At 39.1% G+C, this 17476-nt stretch overlaps 1 protein-coding gene across 3 annotated transcripts in view; it reads right to left on the bottom strand.

Moving 5' to 3' along the window:
* The window catches only part of ZPBP (zona pellucida binding protein), a 191120-nt gene that overhangs the window by 85292 nt on the left and 88352 nt on the right, over positions 1 to 17476 (bottom strand). For all 3 annotated transcript variants that reach the window (XR_014782265.1, XM_084797308.1, XM_084797307.1), the window contains one exon: positions 12083 to 12260. Coding sequence is in view for 2 of the 3 variants with exons in the window: in XM_084797308.1 (XP_084653434.1) it covers positions 12083 to 12260 (178 nt within the window). In the remaining variant the exon portion in view is untranslated. The remainder of the gene's footprint in view (positions 1 to 12082; positions 12261 to 17476) is intronic.

The following is a 17476-nucleotide window of genomic DNA, read 5'->3' as shown; positions in this document are numbered from 1 at the left end:
ATTCCACACCTTGGAATATACCCAGAAGATGCTCCAGCACACAACAAGAAACTTTGCTCAACCATGTTCATAGCAGCCTTACTCATAATAGCCAGAACATGGAAACAGCCTATGTGTCCCTCAATAGAAGAATGGATAAAGAAACTGTGGTACATATACACTATGGAATACTATTCAGCTATTAAAAACAAGGAATTCCTGAAATTTGTGGATAAATGGATTGAACTAGAAATGATCATAATGAGTGAGTTAACCTAGAAGCAGAAAGACTCAAATGGTATATACTCACTTATATCTGCATATTAGTCCAAGTGGCATGTCCCACGAAAGCCTTCACTTACCAGGAAACTGAGACAGAGGGGAGGACATTCTAGTGGGACTCTAGATGAGAGAAGCATGGGAGAATGGCAAAGTAGAAGGATCCAGAGGGTCCTAGAAACCTACAAGTAGAACATTATGATAGGCAGATTTGGGCACAGGGGTCCCGCTCAAACTAAGGCACCAGCCAAGGACAATACAGGCGGTAAACCTTAAACCCCTACCCAAATCTAGACAATGGACAGAACACTCTCCACAGTAGAGTGGACAGTGGGATATTACTTTCTCACATACTCTGGTGCCTCACATTTGACCATGTCCCCTGGAGGGGGAGACCTGGTGGCACTCAGAGGAAGGACAGCAGGTTACCAAGAAGAGACTTGATACCCTATGAACATATACAGGGGCGGTAATCCCCCTCAGGAACAGTCATAGGGGAGGGGAATAAGGGGAAAATGAGAGGGAGGGAAGAATGGGAGGATACAAGGGATGGGATAACCAATGAGATGTAAGAAGAATAAATTAATAAAGGAGAAAAAAATTAAAAAAAACCTTCAAGTCTCTTAAGAAGGAAACTGAAGATGATATCAGAAGATAGAAAGATCTCCCATGTTTGTCAATCAGGAGAAGAATATAGTAAAAATGGCCATCTTACCAAAAGCAATCTACAGATTGAATGCAATCCATCTTAAAATATCTACACAATTTATTTACAAACCTCGAAAGATCAATTCTTGACTTCATATGGAAAAACAAAAAACCCAGAATAGCTAAAACAATCCTGTACAATAAAAGATCTTCCAGAAGTATCTCTATCCCTGATCTCAAGCAGTACTACAGAGCAACAGTAATAAATATGGCATGGTACTGGCATGGTTGTTCAATGGAATTGAATCCAAAGACCCAAAAACAAACCCACACATTTATGGACACCTAATTTTTTTTTACAAAGTAACCAACACCATACAATGGAAAAAAGATAGTATCTTCAACAAATGGTACTTGTCTAACTGGATATCTACTTGTAGAAAAGTGCAAGTAGATCCATATTGATAACCCTGTATAAAAATCAAGTCCAAGTAGATCAAAGACCTCAACATAAAAATCAGAATGGCTAAGATCAAAAATTCAAGCGACACCTGATGCTGGCGAGGATGTGGAGAGAGAGGAAGACTCCTGCATTGCCGGTGGGAATGCAAACTCGTACAGCCACTTTGGAAATCTATCAGGTGCTATCTCAGAAAAATGGGAATAGGGCTTCCTCAAGACCCAGCTATTCCACTCCTTGGAATATACCCAGAAGATGCTCCAGCACACAACAAGAAACTTTGCTCAACCATGTTCATAGCAGCCTTACTCATAATAGCCAGAACATGGAAACAGCCTAAGTGTCCATCAGTAGAAGAATGGATAAAGAAACTGTGGTACATTTACACTATGGAATACTACTCAGCTATTAAAAACAAGGAATTCCCGAAATTTGTGAACAAATGGATTGAACTAGAAATGATCATAATGAGTGAGTTAACCCAGAAGCAGAAAGACTCAAATGGTATATAATCACTTATAACTGGACACTAGCCCAAGGGACATGTCCCATGAAAGTCTTCACCTACCAGGAAAGTGGGACAGAGGGGAGGACATCCTACTGGGACCCTAGATGAGAGAATCATGGGAGAATGGGGAAATAGAAGGATCCAGAGCGTCCTAGAAATCTACAAGAAGAACATTATGATGGGCAGATCTTGGCCCAGGGGTCCCGCTCAAACTATGGCACCAGCCGAGGACAATACAGGCCACAAACTTCAAACCCCTACCCAGATCTAGCCAATGGTCAGGAAATTCTCCACAGTTGAGTGGAGAGTGGAGTCTGACTTTCACACGAACTCTGGTGCCTCATATTTGACCACGACTCCTGAATGGGGAGACCTGGTGGCACTCAGAGGAAGGACAGCAGGTTACCAAGAAGAGACTTGATACCCTACGAGCATATACAGGGGGAGGAGGTCCCCCTTAGTCACAGTCATAGGGGAGGGGAAAATGGGAGGTAGGGAGGAATGGGAGGATAGAAGAGAGGGGATAACCATTTAGATGTAACAAGAATAAATTAATAAAGTAAAATTTTAAAAAAACAGACACTAAATCTAATAGAGAAAGTGGGGAATAGCTTGGAATGCATAGCACAGGAGACAACTTTCTGAACAGACTACTAACAGCTCAGGAACTAAGATCAACAATAAATGGGACCTCATGAAACTTAAAAGCTTCTGTAAGGCCAAGGACACTGTCAATAGGACAAAGTGGCAGCCTACAGACTGGGAAAAGATCTTCACCAACCATATACCTGACAGAAGACTAATATCCAAAATATATAAAAAAGAAATTAAACAATAATAACCCAAATAACCCTAATTTAAAATGGGGTACAGAGCTAAACAGAGAAATCTCAACTGAGGAATCACTAAGGAACAAGAAGCACTTAATGACATGTGCAACATCTTTAGTCATCAGTGAAATGGAAATCAAAATATCTCTGAGATTCCACCTTAAACTGGTCAGAATGGCTAAGATCAAAAATTCAAGTGACAGCACATGCTGGTGAGGGCATGTAGAGAGAGGAATAATCCTCCATTGCTGGTGGGAGTGCAAACTTGTAAAACCACTTTGGAAAACAATTTGCCTATTTCTCAGAAAATTGGAAATAATTCTACCACAAAACTAAGTGATACCACTTCTGGGCATATACCCAAAAAATGTTCCACCATATCACAAGGATGCTTGCTGAAATATGGTCAGAGCAGCTTTATTTGTAATAGCAAGAAACTGAAAACAACCCTGATGTCCCTTAACTGAAAAACTGAAGAAGAAAATGTGATACATTTAAATAATGGAATACTACTTAGCTGTTAAAAACAAGGACATGCAATTTGTAGGCAAATGGATGAAACTAAAAAGATCATCCTGAGTAAAGTAACCCAGACCCAGAAAGACAAACATGGTATGGACTTACTTATAAGTGGATATTAGCCATAAAGTACAGGATAACTATGCTATAAATCCACAGGCCCAAAGAAGCTAAGAAACAAGGAGGGCCCAGGGATGATGCTTAAATCTCATTTAGAAGGGAAAATAAAATAGACATTGGAAGTGGATGGTGGGAGGGGCTAGGTGGAAGGGTGAGTGGGTGGGGAAACAGGAGTGAAGACCAGGTATAGGTAATGCAGGGAGAAGGGGGACTGGGAAAGGGGGCATGTCTGGGATGGAGAGGTTTCTGGGAGTCAGTGGGGATGACCTTAGCTAAGACTCCTAATAGTAGGGGGTATAGATCCTGAAGTTTCTACCTCCAGTAACCAGATGAGACTTCCAGTGGTGGGAAGGGGACACCAACCCACCCACAAAACTTTCAACCCAAAATCTGTCTTCCCTACAAGATGTGCAGGGATAAAGATGGAGCAGAGACTGAAGAAATAGCCAACCAAAGACTGGGCCAACTTGAGACCTACACCATTGTAGAGAGCCAATCCCTGACACTATTATATTCTGCTCTGCTTGCAGTGAAGAACCTAGCATAACTGTTTTCTAAGAGACTTCATCCGGCAGCTAATGGAAATAGATGCAGATGCCCACAGCCAAACAATATGCAGAGCTTGGGGAGTTCTGTAGGAGAGTGGGAGGGAGGATTAATGGAGCTGGAGGGCTCAAGGGCACCACAAAGAGACCTAAGTAGTAAACTAACCTGGATCCATCGGAGCTCACAGAGACTGAATCACCAACCAAAGAGCATGCATGGGCTGGATCTAGTCCCCCTACATATACTCAGCAGATGTGTAGCTTGTTTTTCATGTGGATCCCCTAACATTTGGAGTGGCGGTGTCTCTGACTCTGTTGCTTGCCTCTGGATCCTTTTCCCCTAGCTGGGCTGCCTTGTATGGCCTCAATCAGAGAGGTTACATAGTCCTGCTGTGACATTATGTGCTATGGTGTGTTGGTGCCTATGGAGAGGGGCCTCCCCTTCTCTGAGGAGAAGTGGAAAGGGGGATAAGGTGAAGCACGGTGAGAGTAGGACTGGGAGGAGAGGAAAGAGGGGGGCTGCAGGCAGCATGGAAAGTGATTAAATAAATGAATTAGTGAAAAAAGAAGAAGAATCTCAGGCAAATTGCACAGACCAAAATTTTAGCAAGATTATAGAATACTTGCCCAAATTAAGGACATACATAGTCAAACAGATACAGGAACTATAAAGAATAACAATAGGACCTGGAGAAAATGGTCCATTCTATAGCACAGTAAAACCAGTCAGTGTACACAATAAAAGCAGAATACTGAAAGCACTGAGAGAAAAAATCACAAGGCACATATGAAGGAAGACTCAGCTGATTTCTCAGTCGAAACTTTAAAACCTGGAAGAGTCTGGAGAAATGCAATCCAACTCTAAAACCTCTCTGGTACCAACCTAGACTACTATGCCCCATAAAACACTGTGTATGCTAAAGAGGGCAGCACTGCTGCTTAGAAATGGATGGAGCCTTTCCACCATGGCTGCAGGATGGATCTACAAACAGAATCAGGTTGCCAGGATATTCAGTATAAGTGGGAGATCTAGAATAGAAAGTAAGTGAACCACTGCTTCAGGAACTCTTTCAGCAGGCAGGGCCACTGATCAACACTCACATGAAAAAGATAGAGTTGCTGGCCAGCACCAAGATTACGTTTTGTTATATTCTTAAGTGATGAAGATATTGAAATGCCATTAAGATTATGAACATGTTCAAACTTTATGAGCAGCAAATACAAGTGAAGGAGGGATCACCTCACAGCAAAACCCAACATTTTCACTATGAACGTGGACCGAGAAATTGATGAGATGCTACTTCATATTTTCAGAGTACTTTTCTTAAGTCATCCTATAGACTATCAAGACTAATCAGGACTACACAGGCAACTCCAAGGGCTATGCCTTCACTAATTTTGCTTCATTTGATGCTTTGGACTCAACCACTTAAGCCAGGAATGGGGAATTGACTCTATACTGTCATATCAGTGTCCTATGCCTTCAAGAAAGACTCTCAAGGGTGAGCGCCGAATGCCTCTGACAGCCCAGAACCCACTGTCCCAGGCTGACCACCTTCATCATTTATTTACAGAGGCAGCCCTGGCACCCTCTCTTCCCAAACCTGTGGTTTCATGCCTTTATGGTACAAGATAAGAATCTGGAAAAAGCAAGAACAAACCAAGGGAAAATCCAGTAGATGGCAAGAAATAATAAAAATCAGATCAAAAATTAAGAAATTAACAGATTTGGTGTTTTGCTTTATGTTAACGTCTTTAATCCACTTGGACTTGAGTTTTGTGTAAGGTGATAAATATAAAAATCTACTTGCATTTTTCTACATGTAGACATACAGTTAGACCAGAAACAATTATTGAAGATGTTATCCTTTTTCCATTGTATAGATTTGGCTCCTTTTTCAAAAATCAAGTGTCTACAGGTGGTGTGAATTTATTTCTGGATCTTCAATTTAATTCCATTGATCAACCAGCCTATTTCTATGCTTATCAGCTATAGGAGTTCTCTGGATCAAAGGATCCTTTGGGGTCACTTATGGACACTTTCATATCATTGGTACAGTCTTATTGCTAGCTAGAACTGCAAGTAAAATAATTGAAGAAATATAGAGAATGGGCAAACTTGTCTAGTCCCTGATTTTAGTGGAATTGCTTTGAGTTTCTATCCATTTAATTTGATGTTGGCTACTGGCTTGCTATATATAGCCTTTATTATGTTTATGTATGTGCCCTGTATCCTTGATCGCTCCAAGACTTTAAACATGAATGGTTGTTGGTTACTAAATCGGTTAAAAGAAAAAGTAGAAAAGAGCCTTGAAACTCATTGGCACAGGAGACAACTTCCTGAACAGAACACCAATAGCTCAGGCTCTAATCAACAATTAATAAATGGGATCATGAAACTGAAAAGTTTCTGTAAGGCAAAGGACACTGTCAAAAGAACAAAATGACAGCCTACAGACTACAAGAACATCTTCACCAACCTACATCCAACAAAGGGCTAATATCCAAAATATATAAAGAACTCAAAAAATTAAACACCATCGAACCAAATAACCCAATTAAGAAGTGGGGTTCAAAACTAAACAGAGAATTCTAAACAGAGGAATCTCTAATGACTGAGAAACACTTAAGAGAAATGCTCAATATCCTTAGTCATCAGGGAAATGCAAATCAAAATGACTCTGAGATTCTATCTTACATTCACCAGAATAGCTAAGATCAGAAACTCAAGTGACAGCAGGTCCTGGCAAGGGGATGGAGAAAGGGGAACACTCCTCCATTGCTGGTGGGAGTGCAAATTTGTACAATCACTTTGCAAATTTTCTCAGAAAATTGGGAATATTTCTACCTCAAGAAACAGTTATTCCACTTCTCTATACCCAAAAGATGCTCCACTATACAATGAGGACATTTGGTCAACTATGTTTATAGCAGCCTTATTTATAATAGCCAGAATCTGAAAACAACCTAAATGTTCCTCAGTCAAAGAATGGATAAAGAAACCGTGGTGCATTTACACTATGGAATACTGCTCAGCTATTAAAAACAGGGAAATTTTGAAATTTGCAGGCAAATGGACAGAACTAGAAATGATTATGCTGAATGAGGTAATCCAGACCGAGAAAGACACACATGGTATATAATCACTTATAAGTGAATATTAGCCTAACATAGATGTCCTATGGGAGTCTCCACTCAGCAGGGAATTGGGAGAGATGCTGGGACTTGCTGCTGGACTCCAGGTGAGTACGGTATGGAAGAATGTGGGGATGGAAGATCTTGGAGGGTTCAGGAGCCCCAGAACGAAACCACCAAGGCTGGCTGATCTGGACTCTGGGGGGGGGGGGAGGTGCATAAACTGTTGTAGCAACCAGCGACAATGCATGCAGTAAACCTAGACTCCCTGTAGCTCATTCTCCACGGTTGTGGGGAGAGTGGGGACTGCCTCTGATATGAACTCTGATGTTCCTAATTTGATCACTTCCTCTTAGTGAGGAGGGCAGTCAGCACACAGAGGAAAGGGAAGCAGGCTATCCAGATAAGACCTGATAGGCTATGGTTATGTAGTGGGGGAGGAGGGCACCTTGTGTCAGAGGTCTAGGGGAGGGGAATAGGGCAGAAGAGGGAAAAAGAGAGGATGAGAATGGAAGATACCAGAGAGAGGATAACAACCAGGATGTAATTGTGAATAAATTATAATTTTAAAAAGTTATGTAAAGTCAACTTGGGGTTAAATAATTACCTTTTATATCCAACAGAACATACCCATCAGAATACTAGCCCATCAGAACGTAACCATCAGAACACTAGCCCATCAGAACATACCCATCAGAATACTAGCCCATCAGAACATACCCATCAGAATACTAGCCCATCAGAACGTACCCATCAGAATACTAGCCCATCAGAACGTATCCATCAGAATACTAGCCCATCAGAACGTATCCATCAGAATACTAGCCCATCAGAACGTATCCATCAGAATACTAGCCTATCAGAACATATCCATCAGAACACTAGCCCATCAGAACGTACCCATCAGAACACTAGCCCATCAGAACACTAGCCTATCAGAACATATCCATCAGAACACTAGCCCATCAGAACATACCCATCAGAATACTAGCCCATCAGAACGTACCCATCAGAACACTAGCCCATAAGAATGTACCCAATACAATTCTAATCAGATACAATATGTGTCAACTTTATCTTCTTTCAGATATCAAAAAAGAATTCATTTTTATTTTTTAAAAATTAAGAAATTAGTATTTTTTAAAAATAGTACATGGGATCAAGTATGAATCTAAGAGATGGTTGAGAAGATAAGAAAGTTCAACAGATTATTTGCCTAAATTAACTAAAGGAAAAAAATACCAAACCCAAATTAAAACAATGAGAGATAAAAATGGAAAATTATAACTACCACCAAAGAAATAAAAATATTTTGAGGAAATACCTTAACAATATACAATTCAATAAGTTGGAAATCCTAAAATAAATGGGCATGCATTTAAATATAATCAAATTATCAAACATGAGAGATTACTAATTAAACAGATACATTAAGAAATGAGATATAAATAGTGATTTAAAAGCTTGTGACTAAAATAAACCCAGGCCCAGATGGATACATATCAGAATTCTACCAAACGTTCAAAGAAGGTCTATAACCAGTACTTATTAAATTACTCCACACACAAAAAAAGGGAAAAGAGAAGGCGCTATCCAAAACTCATCTATGAAACTGCTATTACAGTACTAGGGTAAGTGGGAGAGAGAGAGAGATAGAAAGAGAACGAGAGAGAGAGAGAGAGAGAGAGAGAGAGAGAGAGAGAGAGAGAGAATATGAATATGAATATGAATGAGGGTCTCTGGATGAACAAAGATTCAAAATTATTCAATAAAATAATGCAAGCCAAATACAAATACAGATATATATATATATCAGATTACCCACTCTGGTCAAGTTGGCTTTATCCCTGATATTCAGGACGGTTCTATGTAGCTATAGTAATAAACTATAGTTTAACATGGTATAAACAAAAAAACTCAAGAACAAAAACATTTAAATCAGTAGAATAAAATAGAGGACCCAGATATGTGTTCATGTAATTGTGGTCATTGATATTTGAAACTAGTACATACTGGAGAAGAGACATCATCTGCAGCAAATGGTGTTGAGAAAACTGAATGTCTACATGTAGAAGAATTAAATCAGACCCATATCTACCACCTAGTACCACAAAAATAAAAACTACAAATGAACAAAATCCTCAATATGAAGCCTGTAATGCAGAAACAACAAGGAAACAAGTAATACCCTATAACACATTGCAGTAGGAAAGTACTTCCTGAAAAGAACCCCGCTTGACAGATGGGCCTCATAAAGCTAAAACACTGTCCAATAATGTAAACAATCAAGTGAGTAGAGAAAGGGTAAGAATCTTTTCCAGCTGTACATCTGACAAAGGACTGAAACTCAGAGTGTATACACACACACACTCACTGAAAAAAGCAAAGAGTCTATTTGTATTTGGCAGTCTTGAAGAAAACATCTTTCGTATCTTGGTATGTCTAAAATTTTGAATGTAAATCAATATCTTATCATATCTCATCATTATCAACTTAAAACATCTATCTAAACCTAAAACATCTTAAGCCCTAAACAACTAAGCTAAATTGTATTATGTAAGATTTATATAACTCCTGATTGTTTCATGGTTCTTCTTGATGTAGGTAGTTTATTATATATATGCGTATAATATAAATGTATACATAAAATAAAAAAATAAATATTTAATGAAAAAAGAAAAGCCAGATACATAGTGAAAATGCAAAAAAAAAAAAAAAGCCGAGAGTCAAGAAAACAATCAGACCAATTAAAAAGAGAAGACACAAAGAAATAAAAATAGCTAATATCTCAAAAAAGTTCATCATCCTTAGCAATTAGGACAATGAAAATAAAAATAACTTTGAGAACTCATTTGTGATGGCGCTTCTTGGTTATCAACTTGACTACATCTGGAATGAACTAACACCCAAGTGGCTGAATACACATTTAAGAGATTTTTTTAAATTAAATGATTTGAAGTGGGAAGACCCTCTTTTATTCCAGATCTTTTGAGATGGGAAAATCCACCTTTAATCTGGAGCACGCCTTCTGCTGACAGCCTTTGTAAAAGACACGGAAGAAGGAAGCATTTGGTCTTTGGCCACTTGCCCTCACACTTGCTGGCCAGTCCATTCATTCACTGGCATACTTTGGGATTCTGAGATACACTGGAGAGCAGCTGAGATATCCAGCCTTGTGGGCTAAACAGCTACTGGATTCTTGGACTTTCTGTTGGTAGACAGCCATTGTTGGACTAGTTGGACCATAGCCTGTAGGCCATTCTAATAAATATTAAACATATGTATTATATTATATATATTGACTATATATAATATAAATATATTATGTATACAAAGCATATAAATATATATTATATGCTGAGAAGTAGCCATCATACAGTAGATATATTTTTAGCTATTTGAGAATATATAGTCATTTTCTATATAATAAAACATATAACATGTAAATATGTTATAAATAAATGTATATTATAAAATATATTTGTATATAAATATATTAAAAATATGTAAATATTTATATGTATACACAGAAATGTACTTTTATATATAACATATAGAAAAAAGTATATTACTATTATAAATAATTAATGTATATATATTGTGAAATAGCTGAAAATGTATCATATGACCACTCCTCAGCACAAAGCAAAAGGGCTCTACATCATACTTCATGGATACCTTCATAGTCATATTCATTGCTGATTTATTTGCAATAGCTAGGAAATGCAAGCAACCTAAGTGTCCTCCAACTAAGAATCAGTAATGAAAATGTAGTATTTAAAGACAATGAAATTCGACCCAGCTGAAAGAAAAAAAATGAAATAATGAAACCTGCATGTAAATGGATGGAAGTATAAAATATTATACTGAATGAGGTAACCCAGACCTAGAAAGACATATGCTACACGTTTCATCTGTGGATGCAAGCTCCAAATCTTTAGAATATAACCTAGAGCAACTGCAAATAACAGAAAAGTAAAAAGGGACTATAGTGGAAGGCAAGAGCATTAGAAAGGGGAATAGCAGGGCACAATTGCTATGAAGATGGAAATGAGAATATTGGGTCAGAGAGACTTACCAAGTGACGGCAGAGAAAACAGCAGGGAAGCAGGGGTGATAAATAACACTATTCCTTTGTCAGTGTCAAAAGAATAATTTCATTTTTACTTTATATTACATACAATATCAAGTTTATATGCATATATACATTATATACATATATATGCTTTACTTGAAGTTTTATTACTTGGAGTAGCAATGGTTCCCCCCTCAAATACAGGCTAACAAAAACCCAAAAGCTAGGCATGGTAAACCTACTTTCAAACTCTTGGTCAGGAGAACCCCACATTATAGACTATTGCTCTTACCCTAAGCATCTTCTGGAAAAAGAAGGTAGTGCCCTATTGCTGAATACAACACTTCAGGCAAAGGTCATGGAGGAGAACCCACTACTGCCACTTAGCTAATTTTTAACTACATTATAAATACTTGCCTTTATGTCTACAATGGCAATGTAGTTCTTGCTCATCATTAAAGAAGTGTCTCTTTGCAGCTGCTAGATATAATTATCGGAAACCACAACTGGCCACAATGTAGACAACTACTAATCAGGTGACCGTGCACAATTGATATATTTACAAAACAACCTAAGAACCCCTACACTTAAGAGCTAGGGGACATTAGAGAAGAAGGGCAGAGAAACTGAAAGAGCCAGGACCAGGACACCTACTGCAAGAGAGTTCCTTCTTTTTTGTTTTTGTTTTTATTTTAAAAAGGACACAAAGTGGGAGAGATGAGTAGAGGAACTGAACTGTGGGAAGGGTCAGGATGAGGATAAGGAGTAAATGATATTTGAAATACATTGTATAAAATCGTCAAAAATATAATAAAACATATTACTTTAAAAGTTAAGATGGTTTTCTTTATACATATTTAGATTATAGTTCCTTCAAATATATTATGTAAAGTAAGTCAAGGTCTAAAGAAGACGTTCAGTTAAACATAATGAAGCAAATGAATTTTCAGCCACATGAAACGTGAAGAGCACTTCACTACGTACCACAGCACTCAGGGCACTTGGGGTGCTTCAGGACACTGATTCCGTAGCCGGGGTAGCAGCGGTTAACCCACACCATCTGAAGGGTGCCTTCAATGTAATATATTTCAGGCAGCGGCTCCATGCGTTTGCCCAGGACTTCTACTTGCTGATTAAAGAATCTCTCTATGAGATTTTTAGCCTACGTTAGAAATGGAATTTGAAATATTAATTATCTATGAATTAATATGAATTTAAAACAAATACTGTAGAGAAAAAAGTGTCAAATTATTTATCTTCAATTCATAAGACATACATAGCACGCAAAAAGGAAGGCAAAGCACCTCAAATGTCTCAAAATGTACATTTATTTTTATATGAGAGAGAAAGAAATTATTTCTCTTTAGCAATTTCTTGGTCCTTTTGAACTTTGAGTAACATAGAGATAGGCAACTGAGAAAAATTAAGTCAGCTATTTAAAATTAAACACATTTATGAAATTAAATTTACCTAAAACATCTCATAAGTCACTAAGAATTACGCCTTCTACCACCCCCTTCCTTACTTTATGAAGGTAAATCAGGCTTAGAAACAAATTAAAATGTGCTGAGTTTTGGCTTTTTGCTATAAAACTAAACTTACAAAACAATAAGGCATCATCTTCATAGATAATCACCTAGCTACAATCTTGGCTCTGACTGAGCTGCAAGAATAGTAAGAGGCTGGATGTGTTTTCCTGTGTGGTGTCACATCTCTACCTGAAATATGAAATAAATTCATGAACTCAAACCCACTGTAAACCAGTTAGTTTCCTCGAAACATGAACCTGCACCTCCAAACTAGTGGGAAGCAAGTGTAGCTGGGCACACTGCTTTTGACCCTCAACTAGTCTGACTTCTTTGAATGTCTTCTTGAGTAAATTAATTCCATGAAAAGTCTAGCATTATTAAACCTTTTAAAATAAACTATAATCAACACAATATCTTCTTTTGGTATTACTCAATTACTTACATTTCTACAAATTAAATATTTTTGAATTTTGATAAACTTGGTCTGAAGAATTTTTCACTTTTTGTTCAGTCAAACATAAATTCTGGCTAAGGAAGTACTTAAAGAATGAGTTGCAGGGGCTGGAGAGTTGGCTCAGTGGCTAAGAGAACCTGCCACTCTTACAGAGGATGTGGCTCCCATCCCCAGCATACCCATGGCAGCTCACAGCCTCCTGGAACTCCAGTTCCAGGAATCTGGTATGTTCTTTCAGTCCCCAACACAAAGCACAGAGACTACATTTACACACATACTGGCATAACATTCATATACTTCAAATAATTAATTATATAAATCTATTATCTAATTGCTAGTATTTAAATGTGCTGTTACAATTCAAAGTTAAAGGAGACACTTATAATCACTCAGAAGCCAAACATCCTATGCAAAAATAAATGCAAAATAAAAGCAACCAAATGCCAAGAACAAATAGATAAACCCCCTATAAAATCCCACCTGAAAACTGCAGACAAAACCAAGTCATACTACTTTCCTCAGTCCCCCTCTAATAATGAAACACAAATACTTTATCTAATGATACTAATGATTGTATTAAGTAACTGAACAACAATTTCTGATACTATGTACTTTGATTGTACATTTATCCTAATAATTTGTACTAAAAGGTACACTGGAATGATTTTGAACTAGGTAGTGATTACAATTATAAACGTAAACATTTTTAAGCAATTTAAATGATATAAGAATGACGATAATTATAAAAACTAATCCAAAACTAAAATTCTAGTTTGAGAAAACAAATATGACTGAAATGGACACCAGATTTCTTACTCTATTTCTCTTTTCCACTCCCAAAATCTTCATAAAACAGATAAATAGGAAAGCAAAATTGTTCTGCAATGACTTGTAGGCAAAGTCTGTAAAACAACTACTTTGACAGAAGGAAGCCTGACAACTTATTTTAAACACTGCACTCTGCTTCACTGAAATTGTTAATAGTGAATAAAGTAGGCTGGAAGGCTTTAATATTTGTCCTATGTTAGCTCACCAAACTAAGGAGCCAACAAATGGACAGGCAGCAAATATCATTCATTAGACAAAATCAGAGTAAGCAGGTTTTAATTTCACTAGATACCACAGATGATGTATCTATAAGACCAATGGTTCTCAACCTTCCTAATGCCACAACCTTTTAATACAGTTCCTCACACTGTGATGACCCCAACCATAGAATTATTTTCATTGCTACTTCATAACTGTAATTTTGCTACTGTTATGAATCCTAATGAAAATATCTGTGTTTTCCTATGGCCTTGGGAGACTCTATGAAAAAGTCCTTTGACCTCCCCAAAAGGATCACCACTAACGTGTTAGAAACAACTGTATTAGAGAATCATTTGAATACTTTAAATAACACATTGCTTAACAATCTATATATGGGGGAGCGTCCTTGCTCAAGTACAGATCATGCTAGCAAAAAGAACAGACAGGCTGCCCACCTGCCCACAGAATTCTCCTATTCCTTCTGTTTGGTTTAAAAAGACCCAATTTGCTGCCACCCACTCCAGCACCACAGCCCAACCCCTGCTGCTAGGCCCCTCCCTGAACTCAGAGAGATATCCACTGTCGAGGTGCAGACCACAGCAGCCAGAAGAACAGGTAGCTAAACTCAGTCAGAGACTCGCTGCTAGACAAGAGACCACACCAACCACTAGAACCCCAAGCTTCTCCACTCTCTCAGGACACCCCACACACTATTCCCAATACCCACCCCCTCCCTATCACCATGACCTCCCCCCCCCCAAGTGCAGCGGGAGACCACACGCTTGACCAAAGGCCATGCAAGCTGCCAGAACTCCAGGCCACAAAGAACAGAAGACTAAAGAGGAAACAGAAACCAAGGAATGAAACAGCCATCCAATAAAGACAAACTCAAAAATCAGCACCTAGTCCTGTCATCACCACAAACCTAGATGCCCAGAACCCAATGTAAGAACATAACAACAGCCAGGGCAATATGACCCATACTCCACCACTCACTCAGCTACTACAGCAGGCCACGAAAATTCCAACATAGCTGAAGCCCAAGAAAAAGACTTTAAAAGCCTACCTTATGAAGCTGATAGAGATCCTTAAAGAAAAATAATAAATCTCTTAACGAAATAAAGGAAAAGACAGTGAGAAATGGAGGAAATTAATAAATCCCTTAAGGAATTAAAACAAAAATTTTAAAAAACAGCTGAAAGAAACAAAGCTGTTCAAGATATGAAAATAAAATTAAAAGCTATAAAGAAAACACAAATGAAGGGAATTCTGGAAATGGAATGTCGGCGCCGCACCGTCTAGCGGAAATAAGACGCCAACAACCAGACTTTTTTTTGAGATCTTTACTCAGGATTAAGCTCAGTGGGAATGGCCCCGAAGAAGGGAAGGGCCAAGCTTAAGTACAACTCAAGGGCCAATCAGCTCATGCCAGGTGTCACCTCCTCATAGGTCCGCGTCAGAGCAAGACTGCGCGTCATCAGATCACCAGTTACCCTTGTACAACCTTTTGCCATATAAGGACTTGTTTATCTTAGAGAGCGCTTGCCGTCGGGATGGCGGAAGGCAGAAACCTGCGCCTTGTTAAGGCACGGCACATCGCAGCTCTCCACAATGGAAAATCTAGGTAAGCAAGCATCACCAACAGAATACAAGAGATGGAAAAGAGAATCTCAGATGCTGAAGACACAATAGAAGAAACAGATACATCAGTCAAAGAAAATGCCAAATCTAAAACTTCCTGAAACAAAACATCCAAGAAAGATGAGACACTATGAAAAGACCAAATGTAAGAATAATAGAAATAGAAGAATCCCAGCTCAAAGGCTCAAAATTATTTTCAACAAAATTATAGGAAAAAATGTCCTAATCTAAAAAAGGAGATGCCTATAAAGGAAGAAGAAGCATAGAGAACAGCAAATAGACTGGACCAGAAGTGAAAGATCCCTCACCACATATTATAAACACTGGACATACATGTATCTAAAGACCTTTTAATTTGTCTAAGTAATGAAACTGTTGTGTTTCAGACTGTGGCCAAGCTGCTGAGGTTCCTATTTAACATATGAAAGCCAACCTGGCCTCCAGGCTATCCCAGCATCCCTCAGTCCCTACCTGCTACAAGTGTGGCTGCCACACTCTGCCCTCTGCCCTGAACTTTCTGGCCCAGGATCTGTGCTTCCCCTCCACAAGAAACGTTTTTGGTCTCTCTTCCCCCTCCCCCCTCCCCCGTCCCCCCCCCCCGCCGCCTCTTTTCTCTCTGCCTGTGTACACTCTTTCTTTCTTCCTCCCCTACTTTTCTTTCTTCTTCTACATGGCGATATCACTGATCCCTACTTGTGAGGTTAGCGAACCTGCCAGAGAGCATACCTTCATACTGTGCTGTTGCCTGAACTGGCTCATTTTGTCAGTGGACGATAACCTACCAGAAACAAATGTATACAGAAGCAGCAATCTGAGTTGCCATCACCACTTGGTTAAACTTGTGGTAATTCCCTGAATATCCTTAGATCTATCCATTCTAGATCACGTAGGAATCTAAATCTCTTCTTAGAGAAAATTTTGAGTATTTATAGACCTTAGAAAACATATTTCCAAAAGTGTTCATGGCAGGAGATAAGTAGGCCTGTCATGTTCCAAAGAAATATGCGACAACTCACTCAGTACCGGTATCTCCTGCTAGCCCTTCTCCCCACACTCCCTACTCAAACCTCTCCCTCCTGGAAGCTGGGCTTCCACTTCCCCTCCCCCAGCCTCTCTTCTCTATTCAACTCAGACTTTTCCGCTATGCATCCTTGGTCTCTTGGCTCAAGGCTGGCTCTGCTTCCGCTATCTCATGGTCTGTTTGCCCTGTGTGTTTGTGCTCTCGCTCTCCTCTCACCCTCTTTCATGGCCTGGTTCAGTCTGGACTCTTCTGGATGCCTCTGGCTATCCTTTCCCTCACACCTAGGGAAAAAAACATTCTCTCCTCAACCCATACCTAGGAGCAAGCATGCCTTCATTGTTTTCATTCATCTGGTGAGGAAATTGGGGAGTGACATTTCTAAGTTTCCTTCCAAATTTGACTCCATATTCTATAGTCAGCCTCTTCAGCTGCTTATTCCCTCCACCTGCTCTCTTGTAGTCTACTCATTAAATTCCTCCCTGGCTCCTGCAGCCTTCCATGCCCCCTGGGCACTCACCACTCATCTCTGCTCTCCAGAGCAGACACCGGCTATGCTCTCCAACGCCCCCACCAAGGGGCAACTCCCTACTTACTATGACTTACTTCTCTACCTCTATATTGGAACCCTCCCTTTCTCCAAAAGCCTCTCCAAGGCCACCTTTTCCTCTCCTCTACTGGATGAGTGTCTCCCCACTGCTGCGTGC

This window comes from Acomys minous (genome assembly GCF_964271855.1).
Source record: "Acomys minous genome assembly, chromosome: 10".
NCBI lineage: Eukaryota > Metazoa > Chordata > Mammalia > Rodentia > Muridae > Acomys > Acomys minous.
The sequence above is the reverse complement of the archived record's forward strand: the minus strand, read 5'-3'. Positions and strand labels throughout refer to the sequence as shown.